This window comes from Phyllostomus discolor, chromosome 1 (genome assembly GCF_004126475.2).
Source record: "Phyllostomus discolor isolate MPI-MPIP mPhyDis1 chromosome 1, mPhyDis1.pri.v3, whole genome shotgun sequence".
Classification (NCBI taxonomy): domain Eukaryota; kingdom Metazoa; phylum Chordata; class Mammalia; order Chiroptera; family Phyllostomidae; genus Phyllostomus; species Phyllostomus discolor.
Genome location: NC_040903.2, coordinates 126,932,001 through 126,959,384, shown reverse-complemented (window position 1 = coordinate 126,959,384; position 27,384 = coordinate 126,932,001). Strand labels below are relative to the sequence as shown.

Here is a 27,384-nt window from a genome sequence, read left to right as displayed (position 1 = left end):
AACGAGAATTGTTTGTGCAACATCAATGCAACCTGGCAGACAAGGAAAATGGACTGGAATGAGCATGTGTGAACAATGATGACTTCACTGTACTAGTCAGTGGGGGCAGGAGACCTCCTTTGAGTGAGTATGTGTTCTGTGTGGACATCACATTCAAAATGATTGAGCAAGTAGAGCAACAAGTGTGCATCAAATTTTTGTGTTAAGAACAAACTCACAGTAACCAGAGGCAGGGAGGGAAATAATGGGGGCAAAGAAGGGAAAGGGTCCTCAAAGAGCATGTATAAAGGACCCATGGACAAAGCCAAAGGGGGTAGGATTGAGGGTGGGAGGTAGGGATGGGTCGAGTGGGGGAAACTGGTGGTGGGAAAATGGAGACAACTGTATTCGAACATTAATTTAAAAATTTGCATTAAACTTGAACATTCCTCTGCGGAAACTATTGGGATGATTCAGAAGATCACATCTATGGGCAGCTTCATCACAACTGTATGCTACTTCACACATCAAGTCTTGTGCAGAGTTTTTTGGCAAAATATCAAATCACCCAAATGACTCAGCCCCCCTGCAGCCCAGATTTGGTGCCCTGTGACTTCTGGCCTTTCCCAAAACTAAAATCACCTTTGAAAGGGAAGAGATTTCATACTGTCAATGAGGTTCAGGAGAAAATAGAACAGAACAGCTGATGGCATTGGGAGAACTGTGTGCGATACTGAAGTGTCTACTTTGAAGGGAATGAGGCATCACTGTCCTGTGTATAATGTTTCTTGTATCTTGTATCTTCTTCAATAAATGCCTCTATTTTTCATAGTGCATGGCTGGATACTTTCCAGACAGATCTCATATAGTTCATTTAACTTTATTTGCATCCTCAGTGTTATGATGTTATTTTTAAAAGCATATATGATTTGTAGCTTATCCAGCTTATTTAATGGTTAGGGTAAGAATGATGGTCTGTAATTTTTTATATCTTTACCAGGAGTACTGTTTATAAACATTAAAACACAGCAAAATATGTTATACTTATCCACAGATCTACAATTTCTGTTGCTTTTCAAACATTTATAAAGATTCAAGATTCCATTGAATATAATTTTCTTTCTGAGGAGAATTCCTTTATATTTTCTTATAGTACCATTCTACTTGTGATGAATTTTTCAGTTTGTTTCTCTCAAACTGAGAGAGAGACAATCTGAGTTTATTTATTTTACTTTTATCTTTTATGAATGTATAAAGCATACCCAAGTTGACAGGCTTTCCTTTTTCTTGAAGTGCTATGAAAGTATTTTTTATTGTCTTCCGTTTTGCTTTACTTCCAAAAGGAAGTCAGTTAGAAATCAGGCATTATTTTTATTTTGTTTACTTATCATGTTATAATGTGTCTTATTTATGTGACTGCATTTACATTTATTTTTTTCTTTTTCTTTGGTTATCTTCAATATAATTATAATGTGTGTTGCTATGGTTTTTCTTATTTTGAACTTAGGTTAATGGGTTGCTGGGACTTTTTATCACCAATTTGAAAAAAAATTGCCATTATTTTTCAAATAAATTTTTACCTTACAGCTTTCTTCTGATATTGCAGTTTTATGTATGTTTGACTTCTTCATATTTTGTCCACAGGTCACTGAGTTTTTGTTCAAATTTATTTCCATCTTTTGCTCTTTAATCAGTGTTTCATAATAGTTAGTATTTATTCCCCTATTTCTACCTGGAGATTACTGGAGTTCTGGTTACTCACCTTGTTTGATTCTCTACCTCCTACATTCAAACCACCCTACTCTGCACTCCCATATCTTGTCTCTTCAGTAAATAAGACTGTCAATGTTTGGCCTTGGCCTTGCTTTCCCTTTTGTGCTGTGGATTAGAAGGTGCCTCCAGGAGCAATGATAGGGTTCATTTTTTTTAATTCACTTTTCTCAAAGATCACAGTTCTGTGCTTCCTTTTTTTCTGATATCTAAAAACTGTAGTTTTATGTCTTTTTTATTTTTTTGCCACTTATTTTGGAAAAGCTACTTTAGTACTAGTCATTCCATCATGAACAGAGGGTACAACTTCATTTCATTTGTCAAAATGGCAATTCTTATTCATTAAAACCACATTTAATATGGCATAAAATGGGCATAAAGTAAATTGAACCTATAATAATATGTTCTTTTTAGAAAGCTAGGTACATTATTTCTAGAATAACTCCATATTTCATATTTGTTCAATTAAAAATTTAATGATTTTTCCAGCTACTTTTCCTTTTAGCATTTAAAGCTAAATGTAACTTATATGAAGTTTTAACTGTATGGGTTAGTATATTTATTTTTGAGCATTAATTTCAAGAGCAAATAGTTAGGATAAAACGAAAATGAAACTGTCAGTCTTCTCAATTTAAATTTGGATAAATATAAATGCATTAAGATTTTAAGAAAAAGAAAATTTAATATCTTTTTGGACTCACTGTTAAATGAGTCCAAAAAGATATATGTTAACACTGATAACTACTTCCCATAAATTATCTTCAAAAATCCATGTTTACATCAAATAAAATTTTTATTGCTCAGAGACTTCATAGTAAATTTCAGTATTTTTATTTTTGAGAATATGATTCTGTATTAATGCTAGGATGTGAAGGTTGTACTATGTTCAAGAGAATTTGTAATGATGAATACAAATTTAATCAAAAATTAATTATTTTCAAATATAATGCCACAGGTTTAACAATTTCAAGTATCGTCTCTTAGGTACTACTCAGGCTAGTAAATTGAAATAGTTGTAAATCCTTAAATGTATTTTTAAGCATTTGAACTTATGTTTGGGGATTATGAGAAGTTTTCCAGAACTTGAACACTCCATTTGGACTAAATATCTCTTTTTTTTGTGTATCCATGGAGTTCCTCAGCCATATTTCAAAAATAGCACTGAATTCACAGAACTATAATAATCTATTGTCTACTTTTCTGTTTGATTTTAAACCCTACAAAGGCTGTGAATAGTGTATTTTGCATCCTAGTGCCCACTATATCCTCCAATCAAGAGAAAATATTCTATACTTATTAAATAAATGAATAAATCACTTCTGTACTTCAATTTGAATTTAAAAAGGCTAGTCTACTAGGAATATGAACTTTGGTCAAATTATTGAGTACTAACTCTACATTTTGTGTCTTCTCTTACAGGCTCTTAAATCTGATCTACAATGGAAAAATTCCTTTTTTATCTGTTTTTCATTGGCATAGCAGTGAGAGCTCAGATCTGTCCAAAGCGTTGTGTCTGTCAGATTTTGTCTCCTAATCTTGCAACCCTTTGTGCCAAGAAAGGGCTTTTATTTGTTCCTCCAAACATTGACAGAAGAACTGTGGAACTGCGGTTGGCAGACAATTTTGTTACAAATATCAAAAGGAAAGATTTTGCCAATATGACCAGCTTGGTGGACCTGACTCTGTCCAGGAATACAATAAGTTTTATTACACCTCATGCTTTTGCCGACTTACGAAATTTGAGGGCATTGCATTTGAACAGCAACAGATTGACTAAAATTACAAATGATATGTTCAGTGGGCTTTCCAACCTCCATCATTTGATATTGAACAATAATCAGCTGACTTTAATTTCATCTACAGCATTTGATGATGTCTTTGCCCTTGAGGAGCTGGATCTGTCCTATAATAATTTAGAAACAATCCCTTGGGATGCTGTTGAGAAGATGGTTAGCTTGCACACCCTTAGTCTGGACCACAATATGATCGATAATATTCCTAAGGGGACTTTCTCCCACTTGCACAAGATGACTCGGCTAGATGTAACATCCAATAAATTGCAGAAGCTGCCACCTGACCCTCTCTTTCAGCGAGCTCAGGTACTAGTGACCTCAGGAATCATAAACCCATCTACTTTTGCATTAAGTTTTGGTGGAAATCCTTTGCATTGCAATTGTGAATTGTTGTGGTTGAGGCGTCTGTCCAGAGAAGATGACTTGGAGACCTGTGCTTCTCCAGCACTTTTAACTGGTCGCTATTTTTGGTCGATTCCTGAGGAAGAGTTTTTGTGTGAGCCTCCTCTCATTACTCGTCATACGCATGAGATGAGAGTCCTGGAGGGTCAAAGGGCAACCCTGAGGTGCAAAGCCAGGGGAGACCCTGAACCTGCAATTCACTGGATTTCTCCTGAAGGGAAGCTTATTTCAAATGCAACGAGATCTCTGGTGTATGATAATGGAACACTTGACATTGTTATAACAACTGTAAAGGATACAGGTGCTTTTACCTGCATTGCTTCCAACCCTGCAGGGGAAGCAACACAAACAGTGGATCTTCATATAATTAAGCTCCCTCACTTGCTAAACAGTACAAACCACATCCATGAGCCTGATCCTGGTTCTTCAGATATCTCAACTTCTACTAAGTCAGGCTCTAATGCAAGCAGTAGTAACGGTGATACTAAAATGAGTCAAGATAAGATTGTGGTGGCAGAAGCAACATCATCTACAGCATTACTTAAATTTAATTTTCAAAGAAATATCCCTGGAATACGAATGTTTCAAATCCAGTACAATGGTACTTATGATGACACCCTTGTTTACAGGTAAGAAAAATTAAGCAAATCCTGAACTTACCATGTATTGTAGTGCAGGCCTTGTTAAGACACTCTGATAATTTTTCATTGCAGCGCTCCTCCGTATTGTAATTATAGCATTCCATGTTTTAAGTGTATAATGTAAACATTGTGAAAGATGAATACATGTGGGGAACTATTTTGAATGGTGTTATTTTTAGAGTTCAAATTTGTGTTTAATTTTATGCTTACTTCCCATCCCCATCTAAGAGATGTGACTATCAGAGAACAAGATTGATTTATTTTAAAAATTCAAAAACATACCAGAACTTACACATCCATATGAGTGTTCTTTCCTTCAAGGAAGTCACGTTGGGAGGCTATACCATTATCCCAATGATGCTGCCATTGCTCAAAAATACTTTTGGAATTATCTTTAGAACCTTCGTCACACTATTTTGAATATCCTCAGTGGTGGCAAATCATCGCCTTTTGAGGGTGAATTTGAATTTTGGAAACAAGCAAAAGCCATTTGGAGCCAAGTCTTGTGAATAAGGTGGGTGATCAAGATGGGTATTACCATATTTGGCCAAAGATATGATGTAACTATAAAATAATGAGACTGATATTTTGAGTGACTGACTTCTGTGTGTGTGTGTGTTGTCTCATATACACTGGTTCTTAAAGCAGTTCCAACAGGAAACTTTATAAATATTTTGAGCAGTGAGAGTATCACTGGAGTTAAGTATGTAATCTCCTGTAACGACATTGATAGAATTTACATCTGACTAAATAATTTCTGGTATGTTTTTCTAAAGTTCAGCCTCATTGATTTATAGTCACATCTTGTTCAATTTTAGTGGGAAATATACTTTTCTACCTCTCCATATTTTTTTCTTGATGATAGATTCTTATTAATCCTAGGAAGCAATGCAAAATCATAGCTTTGAAATATATATACATATACACACATACATGTGAGTATGTGTATATATATATATATTTGCCTTTTCTAAAATTACCTTAACTCACTATGAGAGTTCTTGAAGATAATTTCATTTTCACTCATGTGTAGAAATGAGATATATTTTGAACATGAACCTGAGCTGGTAGAAAAAAACAAGCCTGGCCCAGCTACCACGTGATCAATCCTGGGCAAGGTTCTACCTGGCTGAGTTTTAATTTCCTCATCTTTAAAAGGAAGAGATTAAAATAAATGATCTCTAATATCTTTCTTATTACTAAAAGTATAGGATGTAGACTATGATGCATTATATTAGCATAAAGTAGTTTTGGTCTTGTTATACTCATCTCCTCACCTGGGTAATGGGATATTTACATACTGTGAAAGACAAACATCCCCCTCTAGCTCCTCACCTTCCTGTAGCTACTGCACATTCTACGTATTTTAAACATTTATTCTGTGAAATAAGTTAGTTTCCATTTTCTAAATTCTAAGATGTTAATTAATCCATGACAAGTAAATTCTATGTGACTTTGAAGAAATGGCTTGAATTCCAGATCTTAATGTTTGTCATGTATAACATTTTGATAATGCTTATCTCATGCAGTGACTGTAAAAATTAAATTATAATGTTCATGCAATGCTTAATTATGCCTGGCATTTATCATCACTCAGTAAATGGTAGTGATCTCAATCACAAATACATACTCAGACTTAAGAGCGCCTTGGTCTTTAGATGGTATTGTTTAGGTTGTGTAATAGATTAGCATTGCCAAGTTTAAAAAAAAAAAACAACCTCCCTTTCAGGGTAAAAATAGAGTTTCAAGCCTTTTTCCACAATAGATATTACTTTAGGTCATAGTTTAAGTTGCTACTTAAAAAAAAGTTAGTGGATAAATACTCTTCCACAGAAGACTTTTGTGATATAATAGATCCAGAGATATCTCTAAACTCATCAAATTTTAGAAACTGTTTTGAATGTAAATCCGTCATCCCTCAGTGGGGAGGACAAGGGACACATGTTCTGTCTGGTCAACAGCCTCTCCCTGTCCATGTTTACAGGGCAATGTTACTCATGCATTTTCATCAAACTCATTCAGATAAAAAACATACAGGGAACCCAGTGTTGAAGGTTTAAGAGAGGGCGGACATCAAGAAGTAAAGTACTTTAATCTCAGCAATTATCTTAGTTTTTAAAGATAGTTTTACTGGGTTCCATTCTGGTTTCTCATGTGATTGTCAGTGTTTTCCATTCCTTCAAATTGGCTTTTAGTTGCAGAGGTGTTGTAAGTGCTAAATGGATTTGTTTAGTAGTGAGATAATGTCATAGTCACACCTTTCAAAAGCAGTATGTCATAAATGATTTTTTAGAAGTGGCTTTTATGAGGAATTCTGCTTTGCCAAGCAATGTAATTAGTAAGCTTGTCAAAGGCATGGTGCAGGCACCCTTAATATAATGCAGAATCCAACAGTAACTGTTAGCCATTTTTACTGGGGAAATACATGATTTGAACATTTTCCCATATTTTATACCTGTCATTGGGCTTATCTGAATAAATACTGAAATGAAACAGAACTGAAGTTATAATGACTCTGTATGTACGTATGTTTTATTTTGTTTTGAATATTAACACAATTCCATTGTCCCTCAGAATGATACCTCCTACGAGCAAAACTTTTCTTGTCAATAACCTGGCTGCTGGAACCATGTATGACTTGTGTGTCTTGGCAATATATGATGATGGCATCACTTCCCTCACTGCCACAAGAGTCGTGGGTTGCATCCAGTTTACTACGGAACAGGATTACGTGCGATGTCATTTCATGCAGTCCCAGTTTTTGGGAGGCACCATGATTATTATTATTGGTGGAATAATTGTAGCATCCGTGCTGGTTTTCATCATCATTCTCATGATCCGGTATAAGGTTTGTAACAATAATGGGCAACACAAGGTCACCAAGGTCAGCAATGTCTACTCTCAAACTAATGGGGCTCAAATGCAAGGCTGCAGTGTAATGCTGCCCCAGTCCATGTCCAAACAAGCCGTGGGACATGAAGAGAATTCTCAGTGTTGTAAAGTTGCCAATGACAATGTGATGCAATCTTCAGAAATTTGTTCAAGTCAGGACTCCTCTACCACTACCTCTGCTTTGCCTCCTACCTGGACTTCAAGCACGTCTGTGTCCCAAAAGCAGAAAAGAAAGACAGGCACAAAGCCGAGTACCGAACCACAGAACGAAGCTGTCACAAATGTTGAGTCCCAAAACACTAACAGGAACAACTCAACTGCATTGCAGTTAGCTAGTCGACCTCCTGATTCTGTCACAGAGGGGCCCACATCTAAAAGAGCACATTCAAAGCCAAGTAAGTTTCTCACTTTGCCTGCTGAGAGACCCAGAGCAAGGCACAGGTACTCCCTGAATGGAGAATTAAAGCAATACTATTGTTATATTAACTCACCGAGCACATGTGGACTATTTTCTAAAAGAAGCCTGTCTATGCATGGGATGTTAATTCAGTCCCACAGTTCTGATGGGCATAGTGGAAAAGCAACTCTTTCAAATTCTGAGTGTATATTGGAAAGCACTATGTAACCTATTTTTTTAATGAAAACAAAATTTTGAAAACTCATATAAGAAGTTGGAATTTGAAATTTCAGTCCTTTTTCTCTGACATGTGGCCGATAGAGCCAAGGTGTATAAACCTCTAGGATACAGTTATTTATATATAAATTTAATACATATACCTGTGTATGTATATATGTAAAAGCATGCCATGGTAACAGTGCCTTTCCCAAAAAGGATTGGCTTCCAGGTTCTGTGGTAGCAGATCACAAAATGAAAGTTGTCATAACAGAAATAAAGTCTTGCATAAATAATGATATTTCTCCATCTTACAAAGGACCTCCTATGAATAATTGGTACTTTTTGATTAATAGATTGCCTATTTCTTTCAATGACAGTGGTGTTTATTTTTAGGCAAATAGTATAGAGAACAAGTTTGTGTTGTTATGTTATTAAAAATAAAATATTGAATAAGTACATCCAGCCAAGTGTTAAAATAAGTACCCTTCTAAACAATGTTTTTGGTTCTGGTGCCTTAATGGTTCTGTGATATTTCTCATTCAGATTCAGAACACAGGTTTTTCAGTGGGAGCAGAAGAAAATGCAATTGATTTTGCATTTATCAAAAAAAAAATTCAAGTTCAGTTTTAAGTTATAGGCCACAGTTTTGTATGCATCTACCTTGGCATTCATATGAAGGTATTTTTATTCATTTAATACATATATGCTGAATGAATAAGTTTTATGTTTTTCTTAATGAGTGCATGTTAAAAAAGGGAGACAAAAATACAAGACTGCTTTTATCAAAGGGATGTTTATTTTTATCACTAAGTAATTTAACAAAGACTTCTAATGAATTTATTACATTTACAAGCAATATAAAGTCATTGCTCATTAACCAGGTAGTGGTTTCATATGTCCCTTTTGCACTGTAATTCTGAATTCACTATTTCTTTTTTAAAGTGCGTTTATTTATTATTTCAACTAAAATCAGTGGTAAAATTGAATTATAAATCATGCAGCATTTGAAAAAGAATTTTAACTTTAGTCAGGTGATGTAGCTGCTCCTTGTTGAAGTGGCATTTTTGGATATTCACTGAACTCAAGGTCTACAGATAAATGTTTCCATCAACTTGTAGAAAATCTAACAGTATTGTACATTAACCTGATGGTGTTTTATTAAAGATTGGTAAGTGAGGGTTAACATTAACTTTTCTGTTGTAGTTGTTGTTTTGTTTTGAAAATACTGTGGTAACCTTGTAGAAAAAAAATTAGCCATATATAATAAGCATTCATTAACTCAGATTGCCTCAAATACCATTTAAAACACAGTTGAGGAATGTCAATCATTAGTTCCATTTTCTCCTGTTAGAAGCATATATAAAAATTTCAGTTAATTTTAACTTTATAGAGGTACTTATTACACATGATGCATCATGATGTCATTAAAAAAAGGGCAAGAGTAAAGCAATTAGAGATTACTTTCAATGCCAGCCTTGAAAATAATTGTCTGATGGGCTTTTATTACCTTAGGTGTTTCCTAAGTGCCTTCTCTGCCCTGCTTCCCTTTTCCGAAGTTTGCCTTTCACATTTTAAAAATCTAATCAGCATTCAAGAGCCAGGTACATAGTTCTTGTGAGGAATAGATGAGATCATATGTGGTAGTATTTTATAAAGTAAAAAATGTTATAATGTATTTACAACACTATTTCTGTAATAATGCTTTAACTCCAATTAAATATTTTTATTTATTTTTAACTTCAAAGGTGATACACAATTTCTTTATTTTCTTTTTTTGAGTTGGTGTATAATTGACATACAATATTATATTACTTTCAGGTACATAACATAATGATTCAGTATTTGTATATATGGTGAAATTATCACCACAACAAATCTATCACCACACATAGTTACTGAATTCTTTTTCTTGTGGTGAGTACATCTAAATTATGCTCTCAGCAATTTTTGAATATACACATTATAAAGCTGTACATTATATTTGTATGACTTATCATTACAAGTTGGTAGTTCTTGGCTTCCTTCATCCATTTTGTTCTCCCTCCCCTCCCCTGTCTCTGAAAGCCACCAATCCATTCTCTGTACTGATGAGCTTGGGTTTTGCTTTGGTTTTTTTTTTTTTTTTTTTTTTTTAGATTCTACATATAAGTGAGGTCATATGGTATTTGTCTTTCTGTAATAATGCTCTTATGCTTATTAAACATTGTAAATTATCATCAATTATTTAATTCTTCATGGGGTGCTGAAGGACAAAAGTATAGTATTTTCCCCCTATCTAGTTTTTACCTACCAAATATTTTAAAATCCTGAATATAGAAAAGCTTTTGAAATGTGAATAAATGAATCCCCCAAGAAGGTATCTCTGGGATTAGGAAAACTGTGGACGAGTGGACTATAAAATCATGCAACACAGGCAGCAGCTCAGCATATTTACTCCAAGCTACTGATTCATGTATTTTGTATTTTCTAGTTGCCCATATTTTTAAAAGTCAATTTCCTGCTTATGTTTCTAATGAAACTTTAATTAAATATTTTTTTTTTATTTCTCATAAGCATTTAGAACTCTTTAATATGTGAAATTTATTCTGTTTGACTAAAGCCATTGAAACCATTTAAATTTGTATTACTTTTCTAAGACTATTTTCAGGGTGTGTTAACCAAAGGCTTGAACACTTTGTTCTTAGCAATGATAAGAAAGAACTCCTGTGTTCCTGTCTTCCAAAATGTTTGTATTTTGAGACATCAACAAAAGATTGGCCTATCAAGAGGGACAAATGTTTTTTGTTTTTATTTTATAAGTGTATGAAATAATTTTTGCTCATGATAGTTTCAGTGCAAAGTGAATGAAAAATAAATCTATCGCCCTGGCTGGCATGGCTCGGTGGATTGAGCGTGGGCTGCAAACCAGGTATCGCAGATTTGGTTCCCAGTCAGGGCACATGCCTAGGTTGCAGGCCATGGCCCAGAGCAACTGCACATTGATGTCTCTCTCTTTCTCTCTCTCCCTTCCCTCTCTAAAAAAATAAATAAATAATAAAATCTTAAAAAATATATATATATACCTTTAAAAAAAGAAAAATAAATCTATGGGAAGGTTGGGGTTGATTAAACACATCTGATATAATGTCCAAAACACAATATGACTTAGATGAATGAATGAGTGAATGGGTAGGTAAATGTGTAAATGAATAGGGCCAGGGAAGATGGTGCAGTAATAAGAATTTTTGTTAATGAGAACAATGGAGAGATTTGTGTTCTGTATATTTTATTACTAGAAGCAAGAAATTCTTTGTCTCTTCCTTTTTGTTTTTCTTTGTCATTTCTTGCATTCCTCATTTAACCAAACCTTCTATGTATATATATATGTGTGTGTGGTGTGTATATATATGTATATATACTCTGTGTATATATACATGTATACATATGCACATATGCACATATATTCTCTCTCTGTGTGTATATATATACATATATATATCCTGTATATACATATGACCCAAAACATATTTGCTACTGTTTGTTGTCAACTATGTATAAGCTATATATGGTTTTTGCTTCCTTATTCATAAATGTTTGCTTCCTTGTTCATACATATTTTGTTTGATTTTTAACAATTTTATACTACAAATTCAGCTTGTCCAGTGGTAATACATATTAATAGACAATATATTTAGAGATTTACTCTAAACATTATTTACTTATATGTTTCCTTGTTATTTTTTGTTTCTTTTGGATAATTGTCTCCAATGTGAAAATGTCAAACTCTATTAAAGTAGGCCTTTAAATAAATATATATATAAGTACTTATTATTTTTATATATTATATATATATATTTATACACACACACACACACATACAATGTCTGAGTGTCATAAAGGGATAATGAAGCATCCAAGAAAGCAATGTTCATTTTTATTAGACAGAATGAGGACTATCACTCTCTTTGCTGTGTAAAGCCTTCCCTTGAGTCCTAGGAAGAGCCCAGTGTTTCCATAAGTGTTATGTGGATGCACGTGTGAGTGTGTGTTAAGTTCTTCAGGAAAAGGACTTCAGTAGAGATGTGGATTAGATGGGAAAACATATTTTTCTTATCTCCCTCAGTGGATGATGATGATGATAACAATAATAACACTCTATATCATAACGCTTGTGAGTTAAATATGAGTAAATTATGAATAAGAAATATCTCATTTTTAAAATTTCAAGGAGGATACTCTGGTTTTTCCTCAGATCATATAAATCTTTTGCCTTTGACTAAAATTTCATGGAGGAAAGAGAAAATAATCAAAATTAATGACTGGAACTTTAAAATAGTTTCAGAACTTTGTCTCTTAGATTACTCAACTTTTTTACTTCTATACTAGATTAATACATGCTGGGATTACAAATACAATTAGTTTTGTCATTTTGTTTGTTTGAGGGTTGGTTTTTTTTTGCAATAGAAACTATTGTTATTGTAGCAGTACAGGTGATGACTTAATATATGAAGAATGGTAAACATATTAGTGGAATCCAGTCATCCTAAAAATGCAGTGTTATATGAAGTGGAGCATAGAAAGTAGCAGGTTTTTACTCGGAGTATGTTCAGCTATTTCAAAGTCAAAATTTAAGGTTTGAAGTTACCATCGGATAAAACATGTACACTTACATATTCCTATATTCTATATAAGTAAAAATCTATCTATCTACATAGATAGATTTTATATGTATATTTATAAAACTAATCAGTTAAAATAATAATTTTTGGTCTTGTAAAATGGACTGTAATTAATATAATGAAGTTAGATTTAAGAGGGGTAGTTACCAGAGAACTTTCCCAAGAACAGCTGTACAAACTATACCTGGTATTTATCAGATTACAATGGAATATAAACTCTCTAGTACAAATTAATCTTTCTGAACATCTTGATATCCACCTCTACAACTTGTGTACCTTCATCTGTTCTCTTCAAATATATAACTATTGTTCATGAATTTTAAAAACAAAAAATATTCAAATACATTCGGGGAAAAGTTATCAAGTCCTTTTATTTTGTGTTTGGAAGTGGATATACATTTAATCTTGGGGCTATATTGGCTCTGCTATAATGCAAGTTTCTAATTATTTTCTTCTGTATAATGTGCAGAAGAAATGTCTTTAATGTCTATAATGGAGAAATGTCTTTAATGTCTATAATATAGAAATGTCTATAATGTCTTTTTATTGCTTTCAGCAATCTAGAGATATCAAGCCTAATCTCCAGAGGATTTAGGTACATGTATATGGATATTTGTGCTGGAGTTTTATAAGAAAGTATTTTGCACTTTTCTCATCACACTCATCTTGAGAATGACTTTTACTTGAAATGCCTAATGTCTTCTTCTCACTGTGTCACATGTTAATGACCAGTAGAAATATTTGCTTTAAAAGAGGACATTTTGGAAAGAAACAGAATGTGTGCTGTGCATAATGGTATGAAATATGTATAGGTAAATGGAATCACATATGGATTATTGAGGGCAGAGGATTTGCATTTAGAACATTACTGTTTTATATAAGGATAGATGGGTACTTGGTGAAATGTATTCTTGTTTGTAGGGTTATTGAATAATGGCTTGCATAACAAATGATTATTTTACACTCTGTGTGGTAAATATGGTAAAACTACATTTTCTCCCTTGGATTTTTTTTCCTTGATGTATTTTTTCGTATTAATCAAATGCAACTCTCTATTTGAAATGTTGATTTTGAGCAGAGAAAATGAAGAGATGCCTCATTGCCCTACTAAAGTTCTTGCAGGAAAAGTGCATTCCATATTGATAATTGCTCATTTTAGTCATCAGAATAATATCCTAAAAACCCCAGTGTATAGTATTATGAATCATGAAGTAGCCATAGAGAACCATAAAATATTATAAAAGTCCATTGCAATTAACCCAAGGACTGGTAAGTTAAAAAAAAAAGGAAGTCTAGATAATCTTTGTTAAGAGAAATCATCTCAAGATTTCAGTGTTTTAGGGTCTGTTTCTTAAAAAAAATAATTGTTTATGATCCTGAAATTTTATCCCCAGATGCTTTGCTGTCTAATGTTGACCAGACTGTCCAGGAAACACAGGTGAGATTCTTGTTCACTGCCTCATATTTTAGCACTTTAGATGGTATAGTCCTTTATAAGTGATTTTTTAATTTTTGTTTTCCAACCTTGTGTAATTTATTGATATTTTTCATTAAAACTTAAAATCAACAGTAAAGAATAAAATTCAGTAGAGTTAAGTAAATTTCTGATTCCTAAATTTTGACATATTCCTGGTTAAGTGAACATTTCTCATTCATTCCGTAAAAATAAAGGGACACTGATAGGACTGGAGTCACTCTTGGAATCATGCATAATATGATGTGCAGTTTAGAAATATTTCCCAATGGGAAGAAAGTAGATTAATAAAATCTATTCACTCCTCTCCTTGACCTCCACATCTTAATAGGAGCTGAGACGACACATTATATTTTACTGAAAGTGGTTGGAGCAGAGGTGTTTCACTATTATCTAAAATGAATGAAGCTGCTATAAAATGTGGCAAAAGACTCCCCATGAAATATTCATGGTGTTCCTTTTGTCAGCAAGAAATTACTCTTCTTGGTGTTTTTTTAAGTTTCAAATGAGTATTTGATTCCTGCATTTTAATTTGATCAGAAAGTGTGTTCCAGAGCAAAATAGCACTTTAGCAATCTGTTCAAACAGCTGGAATCATCAGCCATTTGCTTGAAGTTTGGCACAGAAAAAAATACCCTGCTTTTAAAAGTTCTATAAAAGGCCATTGATTTATTTCTTGGTAATAAAAATAAGATCTTGTGAGGTTTTTTTTTAACACTTTGAGTTTAAAAGAAGACAAGAGCTTGGACAATCATTCACAGTTGGGATTAAACTGTGAATGTAACTGTAACTGCAAATGTAATTTAGTAAATTCCATCCAAAATCAAACAAAATGTTTTTCATGCATTATTTCTTTACTGAATTTAGGATTCCACTTTCATGTTACAAAAAGTAAATAAAAACCTCAGGAAAATATTATGCTAAGTGAAATATGCCAGTTGGTGAAAGACAAATACCATATGATCTCACATATCAGAGGAATCTAATGAACAAAGTGAACTAATAAAAAAAAAATAGAACCACAGGCATGGGAACATGGAACAGATGGAAAGTGACCAAAGGGGACAGGGGAGGGGTATAGTGGTGGAAAGAAAGGGAAAGGACTAGACAAAAAACATGTATGAATGACCCAGGGACATGGACAACAGTGTGGGAACTGACTGTGGGAGCAGGGGCTGGGATGGGCAGAGGAGAGCAAAAAGGGAAACATCAGGACAAGTGTAATAGAATAACAATAAAAAATGATTTAAAAAGAGAGAGAGAAAGATGGCTCACAGGAGATAATCAATAGCACAGGGGTCTAACACATGCTTCATATTCCATTTTGTGTACTCAACTGACCTGCATGAAGGTGCATGGTATTGCCTCCACCCCATTTTTCTTTTTCAGTCTTAACCTCTCTCTCTCTGTCTCCCTTCTCCCCTCTTTCCTTCCTTTCTTCCCTCTCTTTCTTTGATTTTAAAGAAATTCTTTTATCATATAACTTTGGACATCTAGCTGTTCTGAAAGTTAAGGTATCTTTGGAAAGTATAAGGAAGCAAATTGTTCATCTATTGGAAGCAGAGTCCAGAATGATGCTAAATATTCTATCATGATCAGAAGCAAGAAAGTCAATCTGAATAATTTTTCAATTACCGATTAAAATAATTTTGCAAACTTTCATACTTCATGGGACATGTAACATATTATAGGATATATTTACTTATTTTACCCATTGTTAGAAGACAAATTTATAGAAAAGTAACCTCCTTGGGAGTTTGTATGCTACCAGAGATGGCCCAGGGTTTGCCAATATGACAAGTACATAAGATTTTGACTAGTGACTTTCTTTGTCCTAAAGTAAGTAGTATTAATTACAGAAAATCTAAAAAATACAATTAAATTAAAAAATATATAAATTCTTCATAATCCAACACCTAGACACAAATACTAAGAATCTCTGGTGTATAACAATCTTTTAGTGATTCGTCATTTGTATATATAGTAAATTCATATGTATATATGTGTGTTTTGTACTAAATTTACATAGTGAAATTGTATATGTGAAATGTCACCTTCTTTAAAAACTTTGTTGAGTCTTTAGTTCCTTTTATAAAACAATGATTATGTCATCATATCATGAAAAATTTCCTTCTGTGATCTGGCTAATTCTCCCTTTTTGCTCTCTATAAGACTTTGCAAGAAAAATAAATTCACAGGCAAAGAATACTTTTAACAAAATTTAGTGCCAATACATCATTCACTTGTGTTCTAACTCCTTGCTACATTTCTATTGTCAGATATAAATCACCATAGGACCTCAAAATAACTACTCTTGCTACATAGTGAATGATTGCTGGTATAACTGGCCTATTGTTTCTACAACTGTCAGGTCAACCAGTGATTCCTCTGCAACAATTGTGATCTCTGTGCTCTGAGTCTCCTCTTGGCCTTTCACATGTCAGCAATACTTTGCTGTGTGTGACTGACGTAGTGAGGAAGACAGTTGGCAGAGATTCCTGTGCTCACAGCTGCTCCACTCTTTTTTGGGAGGGGGATATAAAAGTTAATTTTATTTTTTTAAAGATTTTATTCATTTATTTTGGACAGAGGGGAAGGGAGGGAGAAAGAGAGGCAGAGAAACATCAATGTGTGGATGCCTCTCACACACCCCCACTGGGAACCTGACCTGGCTGACAACCCCAGGCATGTGCCCTGACTGGGACTTGAACTGGCAACCCTTTGGTTCACAGGCCAGCACTTAATACACTGAGACACACCAGCCAGGCCTAAAAGTTAATTTTAAGTTTATATTTTCTTCAGCATGGCGACAGATATCTTTTTCTACCTAGAAACAAATATATTTTCCAAAAACTGGGCACTGCCCATTGCATTAAATTTAAATGAAAATGCTCTCTATGTATATAGAGGGTAGAAGTGAAAAAAAATGCACCATGTTCCTTTTTTTAAAGATTTTATTTATTTTATTTTTAGGGGGGAGAAAGAGAAACAGAGGGAGAGAAACATCAATGTTTGGTTGCCTCTTGAGCATCCCCTACTGGGATCCTGGGCCACAACCCAGGCATGTGCTTTGACTGGGAAGTGAACCAGTGACCCTTTGGTTCACAGGCCAGCACTCAATCCACTGAGCCACACCAGCCAGGGCAACATGTTCCTTTTTCAATATAGAAAAATGTTTCCAAAGCAACAATATTAAATTGATTTTATCACAGTCCTTAATAGAACATCAAGCTCCAATGGGGAGGTATAGAAATGGCAGAAATGTTTCATCCACTTAGGGGTTTAGGTGTTCATTTTCATACACTGTTATCTGCTAAGATGATTTTTTCCGAGGGTAAAAAGTTAATACACATTTATTTTATTTCCATTAGTTAGAATATGTTCTATGTCAGTTTTCTTCCCCAAGACCTTTTCCATATGAAATACACTGAGTTTAAATAGTTTAATGGATCACATACAATATTCTTCTAAAATGAAATCATAAAATCCTAATCACACTAAGATGAATTGAGAGCAATGGGCAGAGAAATCATTGACAAAATTAGTGATAATTACTCTACAAATAAACTGGCACATACTCATAAATTAACATTATCTTTGAAAGATTTTCATGCTTAAAATGAACCTGGTAAAACAATTGATATTCCATATCTGACAAGTTAAGAACAATTGACTAGTTTGTATTTATACTGAAAATACCTTAAGTAAAATTTCTTAACACATTTCAGACCAACAAAATATCTGTGCCTTGTGCGTCTGTGTGTAAATGTACACATGGATACTGCTTATTCTGTGATTGCCTGCTCCTGCCTTCAAGTGATTGTTTCCTGATTTTAATAAATTTGATTACTGATTATTTTGTTTAGCTCTAATCAAGGTATTTAATTTAAAAAATTTTTTCAGAACAACTAGTAAAGATTCAATAACTGTGAAAGAAGTGCAGTTCTTTTAGGGAAACTAGTAGTATATAAATGAATAAAAAGTAATGCTGATTATAAATAACATTTATTTATTTAAATAACATTTATTTAAGCAACATTTAAATAACTATGGGGAAACACAGAAAAATATATGAAATAAGTGCTAATGAGCAAAGCAAATATGTGTATATGATCCACATGTCTCTCCTATATTTTTTTCCAAGGAAGAATTATCTACATATAATATTTGGTTCTGTGTTTTTTTAATAATATTCCCTTCAAGTAAATTTAAAAAAAATGAAGAATAAAATAGGCCCATATGTAGAAAACATTGTATAATAATTAAAGCACAATTTTAACACATTTATTTGAGCATTATAGAAAATCAGAAAAAAATTAACCCTAGTGTCAGTCCTGACCTTTAGAAATCCTTTCCTTAATTTTTAGATATTCTTTTTTTAAGTTTTGTATTTACTTAATTTCATTTTATTATTTTCAATTGCTTATGCTATTACAGTTCCCACTTTTCCCTCCTTTCCTACTTCCACCCACCCCCACCTCTCCCCATCCTGTATTGTTGTCTGTGTCCATGGGTCATTATAAATGTTCTTCCAATAATTTCTTTATATTCCTTTATATTCCTTTCATTCCATCTCCAGCACCTCCTCCAGCAGCTGTCAGACTGCTTCAAATATTTAAGCTTCTGTTTCTATTTTATTAGTTTATTTTGTTCATTAGATTCCACATTTAAGTGAGATTATATGGCATATGTCTTTCACTGACTGGCTTAATTCTGTTAGCATAATATTTTCCAGGACCATCCATCCTGTCACAAAATGTAAGTGGTCTTCCTCTTTACTACTGCATAGTATTCCTTTATGTAAATATACCACAGCTTTTTATCCACTCATCTACTAGTGGGCCTTAGGCTGTTTTCAGATCTTAGCTATCATAAGTAGCACTGGTATGAACATAGGAGTGCATATTTTTTGTGTGTTGGTATCTTTAGTATATATTCTCAGAAGTGGAATCACTTGGTCAAAAGGGATTTCCATTTTTTATTTTCTGAGGATTTTCCACAGTGGCTACACCAGACTATATTCACACCAACAGTGCACTAGGGTTCCCTTTTCTCCACATTCTCACCAATACTTGTTTGTTGACTTATTGATGATGGCCATTTTGACAGTCGAAAGGTAATATCTCATTGTGGTTTTAGTTTTCATTTCTCTGGTGATTAGTGATTTTGAGCATTTTTTCATATGTCTATGGACCATATATATGTCCTCTTCAGAAAAGTGTCTATTCGGGTTTTTTGCTCATTTTTTAATTGGGTTATTTGTCTCCCTGGTGTTGAGCTATATTAGTTGATTTTATATTTTGGAGACTAAAGCCTTATCAGGTATATCACTGGAAAATATATTTTCCCATACAGTAACTTCCCTTTTCATTTTGGTGGTGGTTTCTTTAGCTGTGCAAAAGCTTTTTATTTTGAAATAGTCCCATTTGTTTATTTTCCCCTTTGTTTTCAGTGCCTTAGGAGATATTTCAGCAAACATATTGCTATGTGAGATATCTGAGATTTTACTGCCTGTTTTCTTCTAGGATTTTCATGGTTTAGTGGCTTACATTTAAGTTTTCTATCCATTATGAGTTTATTCTTTTGTATGGTGTTAGTTGGTGGTCTAGTTTCATTTTTGTCCATGTACCAGTCTAGTTTTCCCAGCACCATTTATTAAAGAGACTGACTGTCTTTGCTCCACTGTATGCTCTCTTCACCTTTGTCAAATATCAATTGATCATAAAGGTGAGGGTTTATTCCTGGGTTCTCTGTTTTGTTCCATTGATCTATGTCTTCAGACTACCGTATGTAAGATAAAAATCTTTCAGCTTTGGTTAGTGTGACTCTGTTGGTTGGAGCATCTCCTGTAACAGAAGGGCTGTGTGTTCAATTCTCAACCTGGGTGCATAAGGAGACAACACATACTTCTCTCTTACATCAATGTTTCTCTCCTTCCCTCTCTCTCTAAAAGCAAGGGTAAAAAGTCCCCAGGTGAAAATTAAAAGAAAAAATACTTCTATAGCTCTTTTTAAAAAATTCTCACTTGAAGATATGTTTATTAAATTTAGAAAGGAAGGGGGAGAGAGAAAGAGAGAAAATGAGACAAAGAAATGTGGATCAGTTGCTTCCTGAGCACACCCCAACTGGGGATCAAACTCACAACATTTTGGAGTACAGACAACCACCTCAACTACCCTGCCAGGGTTTTTTGATAGTTCTTAATTACATTCTGAATATGTGCAGCAACAACATTTCCCACAATCCATTTAACATAGGACATTTTTCCTTCTCTTGATGTTGGGTATCTTTAATTTGCTCCTTTCTTTGCAGTACTGTCAGTAAGACTGCCCACAGTGTTTTATATAATACCCTTGAACTGTTATGTGAAGACCATTACCAAAACATTCTGAACCTACCCCAAATTAATAATTTTTGGTTCTTGTAAAATTTTTGCATAATTATTACAGTCTTTTGTTTATTTCTTTGTGATGCTGTTATAATTTTGGGTTTTTGTTTAGATCTTTATGGAATCATTGTAAGAGTATGTTTATAAATAAAGTAAAATATGTTATTTTAAATATCCTACATATACAAGTTTTTTTTTATTAGGCTTCATATTATGTCATCATTTCAATGGTAGAAGCATCATGGCAGACACATTTACACTGTAATATACAAAACTTTTTGCTATACCTTAATTTTCAAAGTTAACAGTTTTATGTAAACCATAATTCCAGTTTGTTAATAATATTAAGTAATTTGAAATTATATGATACTAAAAGCTCTTTAAGATATGTCATCTTACAGAATCATCAATTTGATATTAAAATAAAATTTGTTATTCTGAAAGAAATAATTTCAAAAATCAAACTAATTATGCTATCTACTATATTTTTCTTCTGTGTATATTTAGTGTTTTCAACATTACTACTTCCTGAAACTTGAACTTTGATATAGTGCAATTATATATATTTTTCTATTAAAGGAAACATATTATTGCATATAAACAAAAACTTGTTGATATTAAATTTCATCAGAATAAGCCACACTATAAACCAAATAGAGAGGAATTTAGATATATCCTGTTATAATTTAGTGATTTTGCAATTTTTAAAGAATATTCCAGGTGAAATATGATAGTGCTATCTGTATTTATGTTGTTTCCAGGGTATTATTTTTACAAATAGGATATACATATCAGTTACCTATTAACAATCATCATTGTGTAAATGTCTTGTTCAACAATTCTAAAATTATTTTTGTGCCAAAAATAATTTCACCGATTTAAGATTATTGTTTTTTAAGTATTTTGCCTTCCTTTATCAAAAAGTATCTAAATTATCATAATATACTTTAATGATTTTATCACCAAGTTATCCAAATACGTTCTACATCAGCATTTTGACATAGAATATTCAGTAAAGTAAGAATCTATATTTCATGATTCATTTGTACCATACATTTTATAACCACTAAATTGTAAATATGTAGTTGGTTTCTAATGTAAAGGAGAATAATTACTTATATTTCATATGTATGGAATTATATAGTTGTAAAACAGATTTTTCCATCTTCATCAAGCATAGACTTTATAGGCATAAATGTTAAGTACTCAGAACATATTAGAAGGAAACATTTATAATTTACTATTCTTATTATCTAATTATAGAAGTATCTATTATATGTAATACAGTAATATATTTAGATATTTTTATAATGATTTTTATATTATTCCATTCAAAATTATGTTAATTATGGAATGCTTTTGCTTGTGAGTTATTGTTAGTTTTTACTTTTAGTTGTTCATTTGGTGAGAAACTAATTATAGAAGATGAATAATTATCTTCATTATTCAAAGCATAATTAAATTTTATAAAATTTAAATATTATATAAAACTCCCAACAGAATGTATTTAAAGAGTAGAGATCACTAAGGTTTTACATGTGAGAACAAATTCGATCTGATAGGTTCATATTTTAAAAACCAGTGTGAATATTTGTTAAAACTCAGATGCTATGCATTAATGAATAAAATTATATTTTTTCTTTTTAAAAAATATTTTATTTATTCATTTTTCGAGAGAGGGGAAGGGAAGGAGAAACAGAGGGAGAGAAACATCAATGTGTGCTTGCATCTCACACCCCCCCCACTGGGGGCCCCACCTGGCCCACAACCCAGACATGTGCCCCAACTGGGAATCAATTGGCGACGCTTTGGTTCACAGGCCAGTGCTCAATCCACTGACCCACACCAGCCAGGGAAAATCATTATATTTATTAGCTGGGGAATATAAATGTGAAATACTAAAGCAGGGAAAAATTCCATGCCACAATGTGGCTTTGATATGCTTAGCTATTTGGACTTAATACATTTAAATTCTTTTTAAAATATTTTTTAATAAATCCACCACTTTGAAATTACTAAGCCATATCTTCAGTACTAATGTGTGTGTTGAGGCTGCTTCTAGAGGCGTATTTTTGTATCTTATAGCAAGAAGCACCTGTCTTGAGTGCTTGACGTACAGTAACTTCCAGACTTCTAGCACAATGATCTTACAAGCTATGTGTTTCTTCCTTTCTTTCTTTTTTTCCTTTCATTTCAGAGGCTGGAGTTAATCTGAAGAGCACCACTTCTCTCTCTCCTGAAAAAAGTTGCCACTGATGTTTTTAATGGATAAAATTCAAAAATGTTTCAAATCACAATGGATAATTGTTGAACTCGTGTCCTAGAAGAAATTGTTCACAGGACCAGAAACAGATGTCTCTGATGTTGGTGGAACTGGCTCACGTTTCATCCCCTTTTAAAGCCAAATTGTTTTTTCTTCTGGCCCACAGTATTTTTTTTAAAGAACAAAAGAAAAAAGCCTACACTGGCATCGAGTTCTGTATCAACCCATGTTACATTGCCATCCATGATTTAAGACTGTAGAACCTTGAATAATCTATATCACTTTAACAAATAAATGTTTTACTATGACAGAATTTGTACATTGCCTGATTTGTGGAACTATCACTTGCTTCAAGTGTGAGTGGTGAAATTATGATTGCAAAAACTAATAATACCATTTTACATTTATGTAGTGCAAAAACTTAAGGAATTACAAATTGCTGTATAATATTGGGACTATTTCTTCCATGACTGAAGTCCTCCCACCTCTATGGGAGAGTAATGCAGCTGTTTAAACAGCATTATAGAAATTTTATGCCTCAGTGTAAAACAGAAAGTGATGAGGCATCTCTTTTCCTAGTGGAACTTCAGAAAGTATCAAGGTAGGCATATTGTAATTAATACAAATTTATTCATTGCTTTTCTAGAGAACCACAGCAATGATGTTTTAATAATTTTAGGCCTTATGTTTCATTTTAAGTGCCCATTTCTCCAATTTTGCACAATTCAAGGCTAAATAAAGAATGTATATCTGATTTAGCACCAGCATAAATACAAGTAAGATGTCTTTGATGGCTAATAAATGTCAATATGGTCATATTTAAGCATCATCCAAGCATAGCATTGAAGAGCTGGTCCTGGTGTCAAACAGGTCTAAGTTCAAGTTCTGCAGCTAAGTGATTTGTCCATGTCCACCCTACACTTCCATGGTCTTACAGGAAAAATATATTGCAAAATTTGTAAACACACTCAAATTAATCGCTGCACTAGGTATAAGCAGGGAATTCAATTAGAAATATTAGTAGTATTGTTATCAATTGAAGCCAGATTACTTAAAACATTAGAGATTTTATTTGTTACTTGAAAATTCTGGTAGTTTTGAACTACTAAAAGTAATATGTAGTTTAATTTTTTTATCAATTAAAACTAAAAAAGCCAGAAAACAATGCATTTTAAGAAATTTCAATTAATCTATTTACGATTTCCCATTACTTAGACTATTATGTATATATTCAACCATCCAAAGAGAGGTTACAGAATGCCAGCCATTCAGTGGCACTTACAATCTGTGCTCAGGAGCCAACTACACTAGACAGCAATTCAAACATGTGTGCACACACAATACACACTCCCACACTCCCAGACACACATGATGCATGACTGAAGCAAACAACAGGTTTGAGTTCAAATATTGTGGTCAGTTTGTGACCTTGGGCAACTGTCTTCATTATGTTTCTTGACAACTCTAATGCCCTAGAGCCATCCTGTTTACATATGTGTAAATGTGTATATGTATGAATAAATGTTTGTGGTGACAAGGGGAAAAATGAACGATATTTTATATAAGTGGAATCATAAAATATTTGTCTTTTTGTAACTGGCTTACCCCATTTACCATAATAGTCCAAGGTTCATCCATATTGAAGCATGTATGAGAGCTTAATTATTTCTTCTTATAGCAGAATAATATTCCATTGCACGCACATGGCACATTTTGTTTATCCATTCATACATTCACACATACATTCAACTCTAATAACACTTGAGTTGTTTCCACCTTGTAGGCACAGCGAGTGAATAACGCTAAAGTGAACATTGTTATACAGGTATATATATTTGTTTGTTTTCAATGCTTTTGCTTTAGACCTAGCAATGGAATTCCTGGTTCATATGGCATTTTTTCTGTTGTTTGAGGAACTGTCAAACTGTTTTCACTGTGGTTACAACACTTTACATTCACTCAGTGTGTAAGTGTGCAAGTGTTCCCATTAGACCACGTGTAATTTTTTAAATAGTCACCCTACTAGATGTGAATGATCTCATTGTGGTATTGATTTGCAGTTTATTGATCACTACATATTGATCTTTTCATGTACTTGTTCACTATTCATATGCCTCCTTTACAGAAATCTTTTGTTATTGACTTTGTTTCCTCTCTATATTCTAGCTATTAAACTCTTCTCATATATATCATTTGCAAGTATTTTCTCCCATTCTGTAGGTTACTTTTTCACTTTCTTGATATTATATTTTCATGAACAAAAATGTTTACTTTTCATGAAGTCCAATTGTGTAATTTTATCTTGAGTTTTTTCTTTTAGCTTTATATCTAAGAATGTATTGCCCAATCCAAAGTAATAGAGATTTACCCCTATATGGTCACTTAAAAGTTTCGTGGTTTTGGCTCTTATTTTAAGCGATTGATCCATTTTGAGTAGATTTTTATATACAATTTGAGGTAAAGCTCCAAATTTATTCTTTGAGATGTGAAAATCCAATTGTCCCAATACCATCTGTTGAAAACTGCTTTCCCCATTGAATAGATTTGATAGTTTATAAAAAAAAATAGTTGACTACAGTTGTATGGGTTTACTTCTAGACCCTATATTATATTCCATTGGTCTCTATGTCTGTCTTTATGCAAGTATCACAATATTTTGGTTACTGCAGCTTTGCAAGTTTTGAAACCAGGGAGCGTGAGTCCTTCAACTTTACTCTCAATGCTTTGGCTAGTATGAATCCCTTCCAGTAGCATGTGAATTTGAGCGATGGTTTTTCCACTTCTGCACAACAGTAGTTGGCATTTTAATAGGAATGGCATTGAACCTATAGCACTGACATTGTAACAATATTAAGTCTTTCAAACCATGAACACAGCATGTCTTTCCATTTACTGTGAGTATACTCTCTTTCAACAATGCTTCTAGTTTTCAGTACACTTGTCTTTCACCTCCTTGGATAAACAATTTTATTGTTTTAGATTCTATTATAATAGGAATTGCTTTCTTAGTTTCCTTTGTGGATGTTTTATTTTAGCCATATTTCAAAAAAAACAACTGATTTGTGTGTGTTAACCTTATATCCTGAAATTTGGTTTAATTGATTAGCTCTAATAGCTTTCTTGTGAGTTCTTGGGGAGTTCTACATGTAGAATCATGCCATTTGTTAACAGAGATAGTTTACTTCTTTTCACATTTGGTTGCTTTTTATTACCTCTTCTTGTCTAATTACTCTGGCTAGAAATTCTGGTACAATATTAAATGGCAGTGGTGAAAAATGGGTTTCCTTTGTTTTTGTCTTTGATCTCAGAGAAGAGCTTTAAATCTTTCAATATGGAGACTGTAGATTTTTAAAAATCAGCCTTTATTTTGTTGAGTTTCCTTCTGTTCTTAACTTTCTGGTGTTTTTTTTATCATGAAAAGGTGTTGAATTCTTTTCAAAGGCATTTTTATGTCAATTGTGAAGATAATGTGTGATTTGTTCATTGTTCTGTTTTAAAACTTATTTTTATTAATATAGTATATTATATGGAATTTCTTCATTTCTGTGATAAATCCCACAAGGTCCTGGTATATAATCCTTATAACATGATATTGCATTTGTTTTTATTACATTTTGTTAAGAATACAAAATAGATACTGGTGTACATTTTTATTTTCTTTGATGGTTTTATCTAGCTCTGTTATTAGGTAATGATGGTTTCTTAAGAATAGTTAGGGAGTGTTTTCTCCTCACAATTTTTCTGCAGAGTTTTAAAAGAATTGTGTGAATTCTTACTTTAGTGTTTGGTAGAATTATCCAGTGAATCCATCTGGGAAGTTTGGGAAGTTTTTACTTATTAATTCAATTGTTTGGGAAGTATTTGCTTATTAATTCAATTTCTTTATTGTATGTCTTTTGAGATTTTCTTTTTTCTGTTGACTTTGTTTAGGTAATTTGTGTGATTCTAAAGATTTGTCATCTTCATCTAAGCTATCTAGTTTGGTGGTGTACAATTGTTTCTAGCATTCTCTTATATTTTTTTATTTATCTAAAGTCAGTACTATACATTATTAAAAGTAGTTTAAGTTTCCAACTATTATTGAAGAATGGTCTATTTCTGTCTTCAGATCTGTCTGCTTCTGCTTCAGATATTTGCTTCTTATATTCTGGGACATTGTTGGTATATATAAGTTACAATTGTTACACTCTTGACAATGTGATTGGTTTTAGAATTTTTTTTAGTATGATAAATCTGATTATTATAATCGTTAACTGAATGAATTTATTTTGAGTTCATTGGGCTCATTTGGTAGGTTTAAACTTGTCACATATGTTTTTCACTTGCCTCTCCCAACCTAAATTATCTTTGGCTTCTCTTCTTAAATAATTTACTAACTCTAATCTTTCTTTTTTTCTTTCCAACTGCAATCTCTTCTTAAGGTCTAACACCTATCACCTACCTAAGTCTTGTCAAGTAACCCATATGTTAGGCACTCTGTCATTAACATGTTAACACCCTTTAGGAGC

At 32.9% G+C, this 27,384-nt stretch overlaps 1 protein-coding gene across 3 annotated transcripts in view; it reads left to right on the top strand.

Annotated features, from left to right (window-relative positions):
- The window catches only part of LRFN5 (leucine rich repeat and fibronectin type III domain containing 5), a 297,779-nt gene extending 274,595 nt beyond the window's left edge, over positions 1-23,184 (top strand). The window contains exons 3-6 of one of the 3 annotated variants that reach the window (XM_028507840.2): positions 3,169-4,573; positions 7,160-7,872; positions 14,146-14,189; positions 22,811-23,184. In XM_028507840.2, coding sequence (XP_028363641.1) covers positions 3,189-4,573; positions 7,160-7,872; positions 14,146-14,189; positions 22,811-22,828 — 2,160 coding nt within the window. In that variant the 5' untranslated portion in view covers positions 3,169-3,188 and the 3' untranslated portion in view covers positions 22,829-23,184. Of the gene's footprint in view, positions 1-3,168; positions 4,574-7,159; positions 8,691-14,145; positions 14,190-22,810 lie in introns of those variants that run through there. The other 2 variants (XM_036028880.1, XM_028507838.2) reach the window with 2 other exon arrangements.
- Positions 23,185-27,384: the final 4,200 nt, after the last annotated feature.